Source organism: Panthera pardus, unplaced genomic scaffold, assembly GCF_024362965.1.
Source record: "Panthera pardus isolate Hobbes unplaced genomic scaffold, ASM2436296v1 HiC_scaffold_8, whole genome shotgun sequence".
NCBI lineage: Eukaryota > Metazoa > Chordata > Mammalia > Carnivora > Felidae > Panthera > Panthera pardus.
Window position 1 is genome coordinate 125780311 of NW_026527013.1, and position 15235 is coordinate 125795545.

At 36.7% G+C, this 15235-nt stretch overlaps 1 protein-coding gene across 4 annotated transcripts in view; it reads left to right on the top strand.

Moving 5' to 3' along the window:
• The window catches only part of SEPTIN7 (septin 7), a 118162-nt gene that overhangs the window by 84270 nt on the left and 18657 nt on the right, over positions 1-15235 (top strand). For all 4 annotated transcript variants that reach the window (XM_019418149.2, XM_053898156.1, XM_053898158.1 and 1 more), the window contains 4 exons: positions 2430-2547; positions 7919-8011; positions 9347-9443; positions 10824-10875. In XM_019418149.2, coding sequence (XP_019273694.1) covers positions 2430-2547; positions 7919-8011; positions 9347-9443; positions 10824-10875 — 360 coding nt within the window. The remainder of the gene's footprint in view (positions 1-2429; positions 2548-7918; positions 8012-9346; positions 9444-10823; positions 10876-15235) is intronic.

The following is a 15235-nucleotide window of genomic DNA, read 5'->3' on the forward strand; positions in this document are numbered from 1 at the left end:
TATTCTCTGAATGCCAGTATCACATTTCAAAGGATTCAGGATAAGGAGAATTAGAATAGAAGGTAGTTGTCTTCTCCGTATCTGCCTTCCTACTTCATAGCCCTGTCTTTCTGTCAGTCAGTGTCACTACCACAAAGAGGTATAGTATCGTTTATTACTTGTTAGTAAAAAGGAATACCTCTTTAGTCTCTGGGCCCCTGTTCCTCCCAACTTTATATATTTATAAACACACACACACACGCACACACGCGCACACACACACGTGACCTACATGTAACTATAGTACTCTAAGAGAACTCTAACAAGGACTTTCTCTTTATAATGTTAGTAAAATTCATAATGAAACTAGATCTTTATTCGATTTTTGTCATGGTTTATAGGTTAAGGAATACCAATTTAGAATGATATTTCTAAGCAGAATACTCCCATCATCTTCATTTATTTTTATGGAATATTAATTTTTAATCTGTAGTCTAGATGTGAGGAATTTCTTGGGTTTTCATTTAGAGTTATTTGAAAACATAAAGAAAATCACAGGAACTTACTTTTTTGGTCAACAGATATTTGGACAGCTTCTCAAGTGACACTGTACTGGGTGTTGGAGATACAGATGAATGAGACAAAGGTCTTGCTCTTAAGGATCTTCTAATGAGAAGATGGGGAAAACAAATATACGTAATTGGCAAATTAAGTGTTGTGATCACTTAGAAGATGACTAGGTGTTAGGTTGGAGATGGATTCCCAGAGGAAATGAGAATTGTAAGCCAAGTCCTAAAGGACCTATAGGAATAGGGATTAGGCAAGCCAAGTAGAAAAGGGGATGGGAATGGAGAGTGTTTCAGTCAGAGGCAGTAGCCAATGACCAGTGATCAAAGTATGGTTCTTTCAAGAAATCATGGGTAGTTCAAAAAGGAGAATTACAAGCAGGAGGTGGCAAAAGATGCTACCAGATGCTAAGCGATGAGAACAGCCTGAGAGGCTATGTCTTCACAGGCCTTGTAGGCCATGCTAGCCAAGGAATCTGGCCTTTAGTAAGGTTTTCAGTCAGAGAAATGACTCATTCAGATTTGGAGTTTAGAAAGACCTTTCTGACTGCAGTGTGCATGGTTTGGAGGGAAACCGGATGTATTCTAATATAGTAGCCCATACCAAAGGTCTTCATGGCCTGACCCAAAGTAATATATTTATTTGTTCAGCAGATCTTGGGGAATCTTTGGGAGTGAGAATTAGAGGAGGGAGGAATCCTGGATTTCAGCCAGGAGTAATTGGATGGATTGTAGTACCATTCTCAAAAATAGCACAGAAGAGGAGAGAAAATTTGGGGCTTCAGATGAGCTTTTGATTTCGAGGAGCCTCAATGGGGTGTCTAGGTGGTATTTCCACTGGGTAAATACAAATTGGATCATACAAGTGAGATCGGGGCTGGGTGTGAAGATTTGAGATCTATAGAAGATGTTAGAAGTCACTGTGGTTGATGATAAGCATACAGAATGTAAAGAGAGAAGAGGACCTAGTAGAGTATTCTGAGGAATACAACACTTAAGAGACTAGCTTACAGAGAAGATCCTTAAAAGTACCCTTAGGGAGTAGCTTGTGAGAGGGTAATGTCAAATGCTGCATAATGGGTAAATTTAAAAAATAATAGTAAACACCACAATGTTTAGGAGTTATTGATGCTAATTATATTAGCAGCATGAAAGTATTTCATGACCCCCCCCCTTTTTTTTATTAGTTTTTAAATGTTTACATTTTTGAGAGAGAGAGACAGAGTGTGAGTAGGGGAGGGTCAGAGCAGGAAACACAGAATCTGCAGCAGGCTCCAGGCTCTGAGCTGTAAGCACAGAGCCCATTGGGGGACTCGAACTCAGGAATGGTGAGATCAGACCTGGGCTGAAGTCGGATGCTTAACTGACTGAGCCACCCAAGCGCCCCTATTTCGTGACCTTCTTGGAAGTATAACAGCCAAGTGGAGGCAGCAGCCAGATTGCAGTGGGTAAAAAGGGATGATGAAGATGATTCCCTTTTGAGCCTTTTATCTGAGAAATAAAGTTGGAAGCAAGAATGCAATATGGGATTCAAAAAGGACAATCCTTTTTATTGAAAAAAAACATTTCCCAAATTTTGAGTAGTATGTATAGAGGCTATTTTAGGAAAACCTGTTAGGAGCATTTCTGGTTTTCCTAATTCCTCTGTAGAGCCCAAACCCTATGACCATCGTATTCAAGGGCAGGAGTCAAAGCCTTCTTAACCACTTCAGTGCTTAGTGAGGTCCTGTTCTACCTGGCCTAACTATTGCTGGCCCAGTACATCATCAGAGAGTGTTTCTGATAAGTAAAGTCGTTCCAGTGTATTTAATTTAGCACTGGGGATGTGAATGATTTCTTCTCACAAATTGATAATTCAGTCATATTAAATACTGTGTCTTTCAGACTTAAACCATTGGACATTGAGTTTATGAAGCGTTTGCATGAAAAAGTGAACATCATTCCACTTATTGCCAAAGCAGACACACTCACTCCAGAGGAGTGCCAACAGTTTAAAAAACAGGTGAGCAAAAGAAGCTTGAACTCTTGAATTTCTCATACCATTCATGTAATTTGCAGTTTTTGTATTTTCAGTATAATGTGTTACAATGTATTCCTCTTGCTACTTTATTATATATTTATTTATACTGTATTAAAAGTAACTATTTAAAATTTCTTGCCTTAGTTTTCTCTGCAAAGCTATTATCCATTATCACAGTGCCCTTATCCTTTGTCGACTTAAATATTTTAGGTGTTTCTGTTACAACCTCCTCCACAACTCTGCTCCACACCCTTTAGGATTATTTTTTTAGACTAAATTTCCAGGAAGAGGATTACTTTTTGGAAGGGTATGATTACTTTATAGTTCTTTTTTTCCCCCATTTTGTCATGGTGCTTTCCCCCCAATGAAACAGATTTTTTTTTTTTCATAATGGGTATATTTGTTTCAATGCCTTACCAATGTTGTTGTTTTTAAAGCTTTTTTGGAATTAAGTGGCATTTAATCATTTCTTTAACTTTTAATTTAATTTTCCAGAAGGGATGAACACTTTGTAAAGCAGGGGTTTACTTTTTCCTTAGTGTGTTTGGTTTATTATAACATTTTATGAAATATAGGGTGAATTTCTGGAACTGTGCTCCTATACCAGGAGCCTATTTTTTATTTTAAGCCAAGCTATATTTTTTAAACTGCAGCTACTTTGTATAATACTTAAAAATAGGTCATAGAGTTATTATCTCTTTCTTTAAAGTCCCCTTTGTTTTTTCACTTTTTTCTATATGAATTTTAGAATACCTTGCAACCTGCTACAAAAACAAAAATCTGTTGAGATTTGCTTTGAAGTTGTGCTAAATCTGTACACTCTGGGAATGTTTTAGTTCATTTTTATTATATTTGGTATTTCTACTAGAAGTATATGTTTATTTACTTTACATTTATTCACTACCATTTTTATTTTTTAATGTGCTTTTTTCTAAGTTCAAATACTAATTGTTGGTTGTGATCTCTCCTCTTTTATTTGTGATTTTATTTATTTGGGTTTTTTCCTCTTTTTGATAAGTCTGGCTAGGGTTTTATCAATTTTACTAATTCTTTCAAAGAAACAACTCTTAGTTTTATCGATCTGTTCTATTGTTTTCAGTTTGTTTGTTTGTTTCTCTATCATTTATTTCTGCTCTGATCTTTATTATTTCCTTTCTTCTGCTGCCTTTAGACTTTATTTGCTGTTCCATTTCTGGCTCCTTTAGATGTAAGATTATGTTGTGTATTTGAGGCTTTTCTTGTTTTTTTGAGGTAGACCTGGATTACAATATACTTCCCTCTTAGGACCGCCCTTGCTGCATCCCAAAGGATTTGTACTATTGGGTTTTCATTTTCTTTTGCTTCCATGTATTTTTTTAAAATTCCTTCTTTAGTTTCCTGGTTAACCCATTTGTTCTTTAGTAGGATGTTCTCTAACCTCTGTGTATTTGTGGTCTTTCCAATTTTTTTTTTTTTTTTTTTTTTGGCGGTGGGTAACTTTAAGTTCTATAGCATTGTGGTCTAAAACCACGGATGGTATGATCTCAGTCTTTTTGTACTTGTCGAGGGCTGATTTGTGACTCAGTATGTGATCGGTTCTGGAGAAAGTTCCATGTGTACTCAAAAAGAATGTATAATCTACTGCTTTAGGATGAAATGTTCTGAATATATCTGTTAAGTCCCTCAGTTCCAGTGTGTCATTCAGAGCCATTGTTTCCTTGTTGGTTTTCTGCTTAGATGATCTGTCCATTGTTGTAAGTGGGGTGGTCAAGTCCCCTACTGTTGTTATTATCAATGAGTTCCTTTACATTTGTTATTAATTGATTTATATATTTGGGTGCTTTCAAGTTGGGGACATGCATATTTATAATTGTTAGATTTCTTCTTGATGGATAGGCCCCTTAATTATGGTATAATGCCCTTCCTCATCTCTTGTTACAGTCTTTAGTTTAAAATCTAGTTTACCTGTTATAAAGTATGCTATTCTGGCTTTCTTTTGGCATCAGCGTGATAGATCGTTCTTCATCCCTTCACTTTCCTTCTGCGGGTGTCTTTAGGTCTAGAAGGAGTCTCTTGTAGGCAGCATATAGATGGGTCTTGTGTTTGTTTTTGTTTTTTTAATCTATTCTGATACCAGATGTCTTTTGATTGAATCATGTGGTCCATTTACATTCAGAGTGATTATTGATAGATCTGAAAGTAGTGCCATTGTGTTACCTATAAAGTTGGTGTTTCTGGTGATGTTCTCTATTCCTTTCTAGCCATTGTTGCTTTTGGTCTCCCCCCTCCTGCCCCCCCCCCCCCCAAGAGTCCCCTTTAATATTTCCTGCAGGGCTGGTTTAGTGGTCATAAACTGCTTTAGTTTTTGTCTGGGAAACTCTTTATCTCTCCTTCTATTATGAATGACAGCCTTGCTGGATAAAATATTCTTGGTTGTGTATTTTTCCCATTCAGCACGTTGAATATATCATGCCATTCCCTTCTAGCCTGCTAAGTTCCTGTGGACAGATCTGCTGTGAACTTGATCTGTCTTCCCTTGTAGGATAAGGACTTTTTTTTCCCCCTTGCTGCCTTCAGGATTCTTTGTGTATTTTGTTAATTTGACTATGACACATCTTGATGACTATGACACATCTTTTGTTGAATTTAATGGGAGTTCTCTGTGTTTCTTGGGTTTTGATGTCTTTGTCCTTTTCCAGATTAGGGAAGTTTTCAGCTATAATTTGCTCAAATAAACCTTATGCCCCCTTTTATTTCTCTTCTTCTGGGACTCCTGTGATGTTAATAATATTGCACTGTAAGGAGTCACTGAGTTCCCTAAGTCTGCCTTCATGATTTAATACCTTTCCCTTTTCTTTTCAGCTTCATTATTTTCTATAATTTTATTTTACATATCACGGATTTGTTCTCCCTTTTCGTCCATCCTCGTCAATTGCATCCATTTAGTTTTGCATCTCAGTTATAGCATTTTTTATTTTAGCCTGACTAGTTTTTAGTTCTTTTATCTGTGTAGTAAGGGATTCTCTAGTATCTTCTATGCTTTTCTCGAGTCCAGCTAGTATACTTATGATTATTGTTTTAAATTCTGGTTCAGTCATCTTACCTGTATCTTTATTGATTAAATCTCTGGCTGGGACTTTTTCCTCTTTCTTTTGGGGTGAGTTCCTCCATCTTGTCATTTTGTCTAGGTCACTGTTTCTTTTTGTGTGGTTGTTAGGAAAGCCTGTTGTATTCCTGGTCTGAGAGTAATGGCTGTATTATGAAAAGATCCCCCACCAAAAAAGGAAACTGTATCCTATTTCCCCTAGAGCTGAAGCTTTGCAGCATTCTATGATCAGTAGATTTGGTGCATGTATGGGTTTTGTGCTGGTCTTTTGGGGGAGCGGCCTGCTGCATTGACTCTCAGGCAGATTTGCCATGGTAGAGTTGCCATCCAGGGCACAGGGGAACAGGGTTTGGTGTAAGCGGCTGTTTTTCTCAATGAAGTTGTCAGTGTTGATGGGGGGGTGTGGTGGAGAATGGTGTTGCCCCACTCTCCATCCCTAGGGCTGGGAATCTCGCACCTGCCACTCCTCAGGAAGCCCTCACAGAAGAGCAAACGGTCATCCTTACTGTTTCCCCAGCTTCTGTCAGATCCCTGCCTTCGTCCTGTTTTGAGTCTAAGCCATCTGCCTGCCAGGCAGCACAGCACTCGTGTGTTTTATCTCAGGTGCAAGGCTTGGTTTCAAAATTCAAATCCTAGAGATTTGCCTGGCATCGACCTGCACAGATCCTCTTGGGGAGGGTCTTGCCATTCTGTGGCTGGTGTCAGATTATCCCAGAAAATGGTTGTGGGACCATGCACTCTCTTGGAGTTTATGGAGAACTTTTTTAGAATGAGTTATTGGAGTGGCACCTGAGTGGCTCAGTCAGTTAAGTGTCCGGACTTAAGCTCAGGTCATGATCTCACGGTTTGTGGGTTCAGGCCCCAAGTTGGGCTCTGTGCTGACAGCTCAAAGCCTGGATCCTGCTTCAGATTCTGTGTCTCCTTCTCTCTCTGCTCATCCCCCTTTCATGCTCTGTTTCTCTCTCTCAAAAATTAATAAACATTAAACAATTTAAAAAAAAGAATGAGTTATTGGACTGTATCTTTACCAATTAGTTTTGTAAATTAAGGTGGAGATTTGGGATCTTTAATATGTAACCACTGCTTTTTTTTTTTTTTTTTTTTTTTTTTTTTTTGGAGAGAGAACAAGCAAGCAGGGGAGGGACAGGGGGAGAGAGAAAGAGACTATGAGTGAGAATCTTAAGTAGACTGCACCTAACACAGAGCCCGATGTGGAGCTTGATCTTACAACTGTGAGATAATGACCTGAGCTGAAATCAAGAGTTGGTCACTTAACTGACTGAGCCACCCAGGCACCCCAAGAACCACTGCTCTTAGAGCTGGCCCCTAGTATTTCGTTTTTTCTCTTAGCCATGTATTTGACACTTCATTTATTCTCATGTTTTTCTCTGTGGCATTTTGCCTCTACCTACTTTAGTAACCATGTAACATATTTTGTTTAGAGTGCCTTTATGCTGCTGGGGATCCCTACAAGTGATAGTAGTGCTGAAATACCAGTAAAGGCAAGGACCTAGTTCTAGGTATATTGACCATCAGTTTATTATGAGTTTGAATAGGGTAGGTAGTTGAACATTATTTGGTTATCTGTGATTTGTTTAAAATTTGGAGTGATGTGGGAAAAGATAATTTAGTTTGAAGTAGGTCATTTCTGATGTTAATAAGTTGTCTTTGCATTCTCTTTATTAACTTGCTGGCTTCTTAGCTTGTGGGGCATGTTTTCTCCTTGTGTACTTGCTTCATTTTATATCTGTTGCTCCTTGGTTTTGTGTACACAAATGTACACGCAAGGATATTTTCTGATCAGTGTGCAAATTTTTTCTCCTGGAGCCAGTGCTGTACTTAGTTTCACTTACTAATTTTACTAAAATTTTAGGTGAGTTTAAGTTATGTTGATTCATCTGAATAAAATAGTTGGTGAGAGTTCTATTTAGAGAAAGAATCTCAGTCATTGTGAGTAAATGATGTAAAACCATTATATAGAAATCAACTAGAGAAAGCCCTTTCTGGAATCTTAAATCATTTTTAGATCTCTTTTGGTATTATAACCATTAACTTATTAAGTAATTGGATTTTGGAGAATGGTATTTATATATGAACTTAATAGTTTTTAAAAAAAAGATCAGTATAGTACTTTGATTTTAGATTATAGTTTTGCATCATTGAAAAATAGTAAAGGAATTAGAGCTGAGGAATCAGGAATTTTAAAAGAATATAATACGAATAAAGCTAATGTACTAATTATGTGTGGTGTTCTTTTGCTCATTTTAGATAATGAAAGAAATCCAAGAACATAAAATTAAAATATATGAATTTCCAGAAACAGATGATGAAGAAGAAAATAAGCTTGTTAAAAAGATAAAGGTAGGTTTATTCACATACATATACTAAAATGTTTCAGGCCTTAAAGCCATTGAAATATTCACTGAAAAGATAAAAAAAAATCAGTGTTCTTAAGTAGCTGGCTTACAAAATGAATAGGGAGATTATTCAGTCTTGAATTCAACTTTGCAATTAACTTTGTTGAATAGAGAGATGAATAGCATAATCTCTGTCTTATAATCTGTCTTCAGTTTTCAGTTAACTGGTTTTATATTGTGTAATTTTCCTCCTTAAAAAATATGTAATGAGAATGGAGAGGACTTTTTCCTAAGCACTGTTTTTGTATAGTCTTTGTTTAAGAGCCAGACAAAAATATGGGGTTTTTTTGGTCTTTTATAAAAAACAACCAAAACCTATACCAACATAATTTTCTGTATTTTTATTTATTTATTTATTTATTTTTAAATGTCTATTTATTTATTTTTGAGAGGGAAAGAACTTGAGCAGAGGAGGGGCAGAGAGAAGAGGGAAACACAGAATCTGAAGCAGGCTCCAGGCTCTGAGCTATCAGCACCAAGTCCTATGTGGGGCTTGAACTCACAGATCATGAGATCATGACCTGAACTGAAGTCAGATGCTTACCTGACTGGGCCACTCAGGTGCCCCTGTATTTTTAATTTATAGTCATTTCCTAAGTACTAGTCTAGACCTAAAAGTGATGTATTAATTAATGGCATTATATAAGCAAATAATTACCTTGGAATAATGAAATACATGTACCTGACCAATGAAGAGTTTCTGAGGTTTTATAAAGTAGTCATATATTTTATATATTATTAAATATTTTTGGAAGCTACAAGAATTTTGAAAGATTGTACTCTGAGTTAAGTGTGGATAAATACAAATCCAGAGCCCCAGATCTGGACTGTCAAAGGTAGAGTTTAGCATGTATGATATTCCGTGCTTCCAGGGCTGTTAGAGTTGGTTTGTGATAGATGAGCATGCTAGTTACAAGCCTCATGTTTTCCCTCTAACTGCTAATACACTTTTTTATTTCCTTTGAATTTTTTTCAATATGGGACAGCTTCTTTGGGGGATGACTTTTTAACATAATTTGATGAGTGGAGTATATATGCCTTAGGATTTTTAAAGTTTCAGAGAAAATGTAATTTTATTCATTGTTTATTTATATTGGTGAGAATCCATGTAATGACAGTTTACTGAATAGTAATCGAATGCCTTATAAAAGTGAATACAGAAACTGTCAAGGTAATTTTTTTTTTTTTTTGGTAATGTGTTGAGTAATATAAACTTCTTTATTCTTAAATTTGTGAGGACTACAGAGATACATTTGAACAAGAATACTTTGTTTTATAGGACCGTTTACCTCTTGCTGTGGTAGGTAGTAATACTATCATTGAAGTTAATGGCAAAAGGGTCAGAGGAAGGCAGTATCCTTGGGGTGTTGCTGAAGGTAAGGTTTTCTTCAATGAATGACTTTCTATAAGATTTAACAGTGTGATCAAATATTTGTATTTCACATTGATATATTCTAGATTTTCAAAGATAGTTCTGAATTCAGTTTCATTTAGCCTCATTTGCTCATAAGTACATCCTAGTTTCTCAGACTCTGTACATTGTCAGGTCAGGCAAGCACGCGCTAAATCCTAATTGTAATGCTCTCCAAGTCACTCATCGGTGCCCCACTCTCCCACCTCCAGCCCATCATTAACTCTACTCCTGTTTTCTTGTTTGAAAACATACTTAAAGTATAAGAATTCTTTACTGTTTGAAAATAGTTTCAGAGAAAAGGACTCACTTTTATCTGAGTCTCAGATGGGTCTGGGACCTTCAGGAATGATTGAGAACAACTTTTCACTTCAAACTGAATGAAAACATTCATAATATTCTTTCTCGGGATAAAAATCAACTTTTTTTGGCATCACATTTTTAGGATAAAAAAAATTTCTTTGTTAAGAGATACTCTACTAATTTTGCAGAGAGTTTTAAATACTAATAAAATCTTAGTTTATAGCATCAAATTTCAGAAGTCTTCTTGGCAATAGACATGTTTCCCCAGATTTGTGTTTGTTATATTGGTTTAACCTAATATCTAGTCTTCTGTGTTTTAGTAACTTGGAACTAAGATTGAGTCATGATTATTTTTATACTTGTTAGTATTAGTTTGAAAAATTCTGTAATTTTTTGGTTCTTGTTCTAAGTTATTGTCCTTATCAGCAGCTTTCCCTATCAGTGAGGCTATACTTGTTCCCACCTCTGTGTCATCCTCAGGTAACTTTCAGTTGCTGAGCTGAGGCTTTAGAACTTATACAGTCCTTAGAAATGTGTGCTAAAGAATTTATTTCTCTAGTTTTAGTCCCCTCTTTACCACCAGAATGTTATTATTAGTGATACAGTTCTTTAAAATAAAGAACCTTAAAGTTACTGACTCACATTTTTATTTTGGCTACTAAGGTCATTCCCCCTCACCCTAGTACTAAACTTTTAAAATACATTTTATTATAGAACAAATATATTCTGTTTACAAATGGATACATTATGTCCCCTTTCAAAATTTCAAAATTTTTTTTTCTGTAGAGCTCATTTACTAGGTTTGTATATTTTATCATTTAAGATTAAACTACACTAAATACTATTAGAGTACACTTGTCTGGCATGCCCTTAAATTAAGTACTATGTTATAGTGTTAAAACTTGAATGAAAAATTGATCTAAAGAAAAGTAATGAAAAATTAATGAAATGTTGCATATTCTCTCATTGTTACCTCCAGCATTTTGTGAAATTTCCTTTGAAAATATTGGGCTAAGTGTGTTGTTTCTTTTTTTTTACATAGTTGAAAATGGTGAACATTGTGATTTCACAATTCTAAGAAATATGTTGATAAGGTAAGTTTGAGCAATGATTAAATTATGTAAGTTTTTTTCTTTCTCAAAATAAAGTTAGAATTAGATTTATTTTTGTCTTCTATAGGTATAGCTGATTTGTTTATTATTTTTTTTAAATGTTTTTTATTTATTTTGGAGAGAGAGATGGCATGCAACTGGGGGAAGGGTAGAGAGAGAAGGAGATACAGAATCTGAAGCCTGCTTCAGAGCTGTCATGCACAGAGCCCTACACGGGGTTCAAACTCGTGAACTGCGAGAACATGACCTGAGCCGAAGTTGGACGCTTAACCGACCGAGCCACCCAGGCACCCCTATTTTATTTTCGTTTTTTAAAATATAGCTAACTTAAATTGGTATCTTCATTCTAGCACTCAAGTAAGCACTGCTTGGAGACAACTTGGATTATTTTGCCAGGTTTTAAAGCTGTTGGCAAAAATACAAAATAAGCTGTGTCACTAGCAATCTGTGGGAAAATGAGTCTCTTTTTTTGTTATACTTCATGTTGAGATGGAAGATGGAAAGGAAAAGGCTTTTGCTCTTTTATGTGAAAAGCTTGGGATACCTGGAAGGGAAGGCTAGGCTTTGAGTTAAAAACTAGATTTTGAATGTTAAACGGTATCCAGCCTGGTGAGTGGGGTGTTTTTTGGTACTAGGACACAGTGAACAGAACTGATCTTCCTCCCAGGCGAGAAAACATTACTCCTAAATTGTACCTTGTGCAGCTGATGAAAGAGAAGGAAAGCCTATGAGAGCAGGACATTGAACTAATCCTGATTAGAAGACTGGGACTTGATGGGGCGCCTGGGTGGCTCAGTCGGTTAAGCGGCCGACTTCAGCTCAGGTCACGATCTCGCGGTCCGTGAGTTCGAGCCCCGCGTCGGGCTCTGTGCTGACCGCTCAGAGCCTGGAGCCTGTTTCAGATTCTGTGTCTCCCTCTCTCTCTGACCCTCTGTCTCAAAAATAAATAAACGTTAAAAAAAAAAAAAAGACTGGGACTTGAAACCATGAAGAAAAAGTTGAATAGAAGAGACATTAGTGGGCAAGAAACAGAAAGGGCATCAAAAGAAACCTCAGTGTTTTCATGTTGAGATAAATTCTTTCCTCTTGCCACCTCACACCCTTTCCCCACTTCTCTGCACCCCCATCGTGCTTACTTCTCCAGGCCCTCACCACATACTCTTTTCAACCTCCAGTTTTGGATGGCCATCTAAAGTTGAGGTTTATTTATTTTCATACTATCATGCAGTTTCCTAATGCACAGGAGTATCCTTATCTATTTAGAAGTATTAACTTGCATATTGTTGGTCATCGGAAGTCATGGAACAGTAAAGTTATTCTTACAAGTCAGGAGGGAAGTTTAAGTGAGTCAAACTGCTACCTCCAGAAGTATACTAAATATCACAGTGAATTTTGAGATCAAAGAGATTGCTATGTAGTTAGTCTTTCTTAAAGGAGCTTATGACCAGGTGCTTTAGGTAGGAAGTGGAGGATAGGGTTGATTCAGTTGTTGGGGTTGCCAGGCCTCACACAGTGGGAGAAGAACAGATGCATGTGAGAGGGGGCCCATCTGTCTCACTTTTGAGAATATACCGTTTCAGTTTCTATCATGAACTATTCCCTTTCTCTTCCTTTCTTAAGGTGTGACTTCAAAAGAATTAATAATATAATTGCTTATAACAGTATATATGTAGGGGATTTTTTTTAAGTTTATTTATTTATTTTGAGAGAGAGCACATGCAAGCATGCATGAACAGAGGAGGGGCAGAGAGAGAGGGAGAGAGGATCCTAAGCAGGCTCCATGCTGTCAGTGTGGATCCCGCTGTGGGGCTTGATCTCACGAACTGTGTGACATGACCTGGGCCAAAATCATCAAGAGTCAGTCTCTTAACCAACTGAGCCTCCAAACACCCCAGGAATGTTTTATAAATATTAATTGCCAGTCCATTCTCTCTGATTTTATTCTTTCCCCCAATTTTAAATCTCTGCAGCTTGCCCCGTGCTTGACACAGTGGTATTCTATAACTTTGTCTTGTGTATTTTTATTTTTATTTATCTTATTATTTTTAAAAATTCTTTTGATATTTATTTATTTTTGAGAGAGAGAGAGAGACAGAGTGAGAGCAGGGGAGGGGCAGAAAGAGAGGGAGGCACAGAATCTGAAGCAGGCTCTGGGCTCCAAGCTGTCAGCACAGAGCCCAGTGCAGGGCTCGATCTCACGAACCGTAAGATCATGACCAGAGCCGAAGTTGGATGCTTAACCGACTGAGCCACTCAGGCGCGCCCCGGTCTTGTGTATTTTTTTTTTTAAATGTTTATTTATTTTTGAGAGACAGAGCATGAGCGGGGGAGAGGCAGAGAGAGAGAGGGAGAACGGAATCCGAAGCAGGCTCCAGGCTCTGAGCTGTCAGCACAGAGCCCGATGTGGGATTCGAACCCACAAACTGTGAGGTCATGACCTGAGCCGAAGTCGGATGCTTAACCAACTGAGCCATCCAGGAGCCCGTCTTGTGTATTTTTAAATATGCAATCAATAATTGACTGCAAAACTAAAATACTGTGGAGGGGAAGGCTAATTACTGAGCTCGAAGCCAGACTTTGAACATTTGAAGGTACATAGCCTGGCAGCTGGTGAGTGGGACTCACTAGGATAAAAGTATTGCAGAACAAATGGACCATTCCTGCAGGAAGATTGAGCATAGGAAAGCTGCAAGACAGTCATACAAGTATGAAAATATAAAAAATTCTGAAGTTACATAATATAAAGCAGATATGTGTTGTAAAATGATTACTTAGATGGATTAAAATAATTTAGAGTAAGTGTATATTTCATGGAGTGGGTCAGATACAAAAGGATTCATAGAAATAGATGTCTTAACATCGATTAGAATAAATACAGTCATTCACTGATGCTTATTTGTAAGATTGGGAGTGGTCCTGTTTAATATTTTTATCATTGAGTATGGCGAAGACGTTGATTTCAGTTCCTTGAGGTAGATGGTTAGGTGATTTTACTTAATGAGAAGCTCATTTATTTGTTCAATATGCTGCAGCACATTTGTTTTTCTTCCTAAAGCATAAATGTTTACTTACACTAGATGGTTTTACTTTACTTTTTATCACAATTTTTCATTTGCAGTTTTTACATTTAAGTGTGTAAAACATCCTTGAAAAGGAGAGTATTACAGTTTGAAAATGAGACGCTTAAGAATATTTTGATTTATTACTTTTTCTTGTAGGTTTGTAGTAGAGGTGAGAAAGATTTTTATTTAATGTAGCTCATGTCTTGTAAGGCACCTAGTAGATATTTAATGGGTACTTAAAAGCAAGGAAATCTCATCACCACCAGTATTCCAGAGGTCTATAAATTCCAAGTAATTGCAATCTTGCAGGTTAAAGTTAGGAATAGTGGTTGCTTCTAAGAAAGACCCAAGTTCAAAGAAGTGTCATTTTGCTAATTAAGAGAACTGGCTGTTGTTGTAGGCAAACCAAAGAAGGCAATGGAAAGGAGACAAACTTGATAATGGATATTTTCAGAGTGTGGTGATGGACAGTGCAGAAATTAAATAGAGAAAGAAAACAAAAAGAGAGAAAAGAGGGCCATGATACCAGCAGTGAGAAATGGAAAAGATGATTAAGTTCCTGAAACTGGAGAAAACTTATTGCTAATTATTGATTTTAAGAGTGGAGGAATGAGTTGAATCTTAAAAAGTAACGTGGGAGCACCTAGGTGACTTAGTCAGCTGAGTGTCCAACTCTCGATTTCAGCTCAAGTCATGATCCCAGGGACATGGGATGGCGCATAGGGTCTGCTTAAGATTCTCATTCTCTCTCTCTCTCTCTCTCTCTCTCTCTCTCTCTCTCTCTCTCAAAAAAGATAAAAATAAAGTGAAGTATATTTAAATAGGTGGAAACAGAGACCATTATATCCTGAAAAAAAATCTGAACTAGGTATGATAAAGAAGGTTATTTTAGGGAAAGGGAAAAATCTTTCATTATCTAAAATGTTAGATGACATTAACAGAAATAGCTTGCTTAAACAGTTAATAAATTCACCTTGTTTTTATTTTACACATCTTGTATTTCAACTACTAAGTGCTCCACCTCAGGTCCTGTGGTGATTTTTGAGTGATTCCATAATGAGGTAATCTATATTTAAAATACAACAAGTATTTTTATATTGGTACAGTTATTTGTTTTTATTATTCTCTACTTAGAGAAACTGGTAACAGTAATTTGTTCCAGAAAATCAACAGTATTTATCTTACCTCAGCTTTAATATTTAGTTACCAATTTTTTAAAACCGACTGTTATATGCTATTTGTCTCAAGAGTACAAGAAGTGATGGCAAAAATATTTCTTA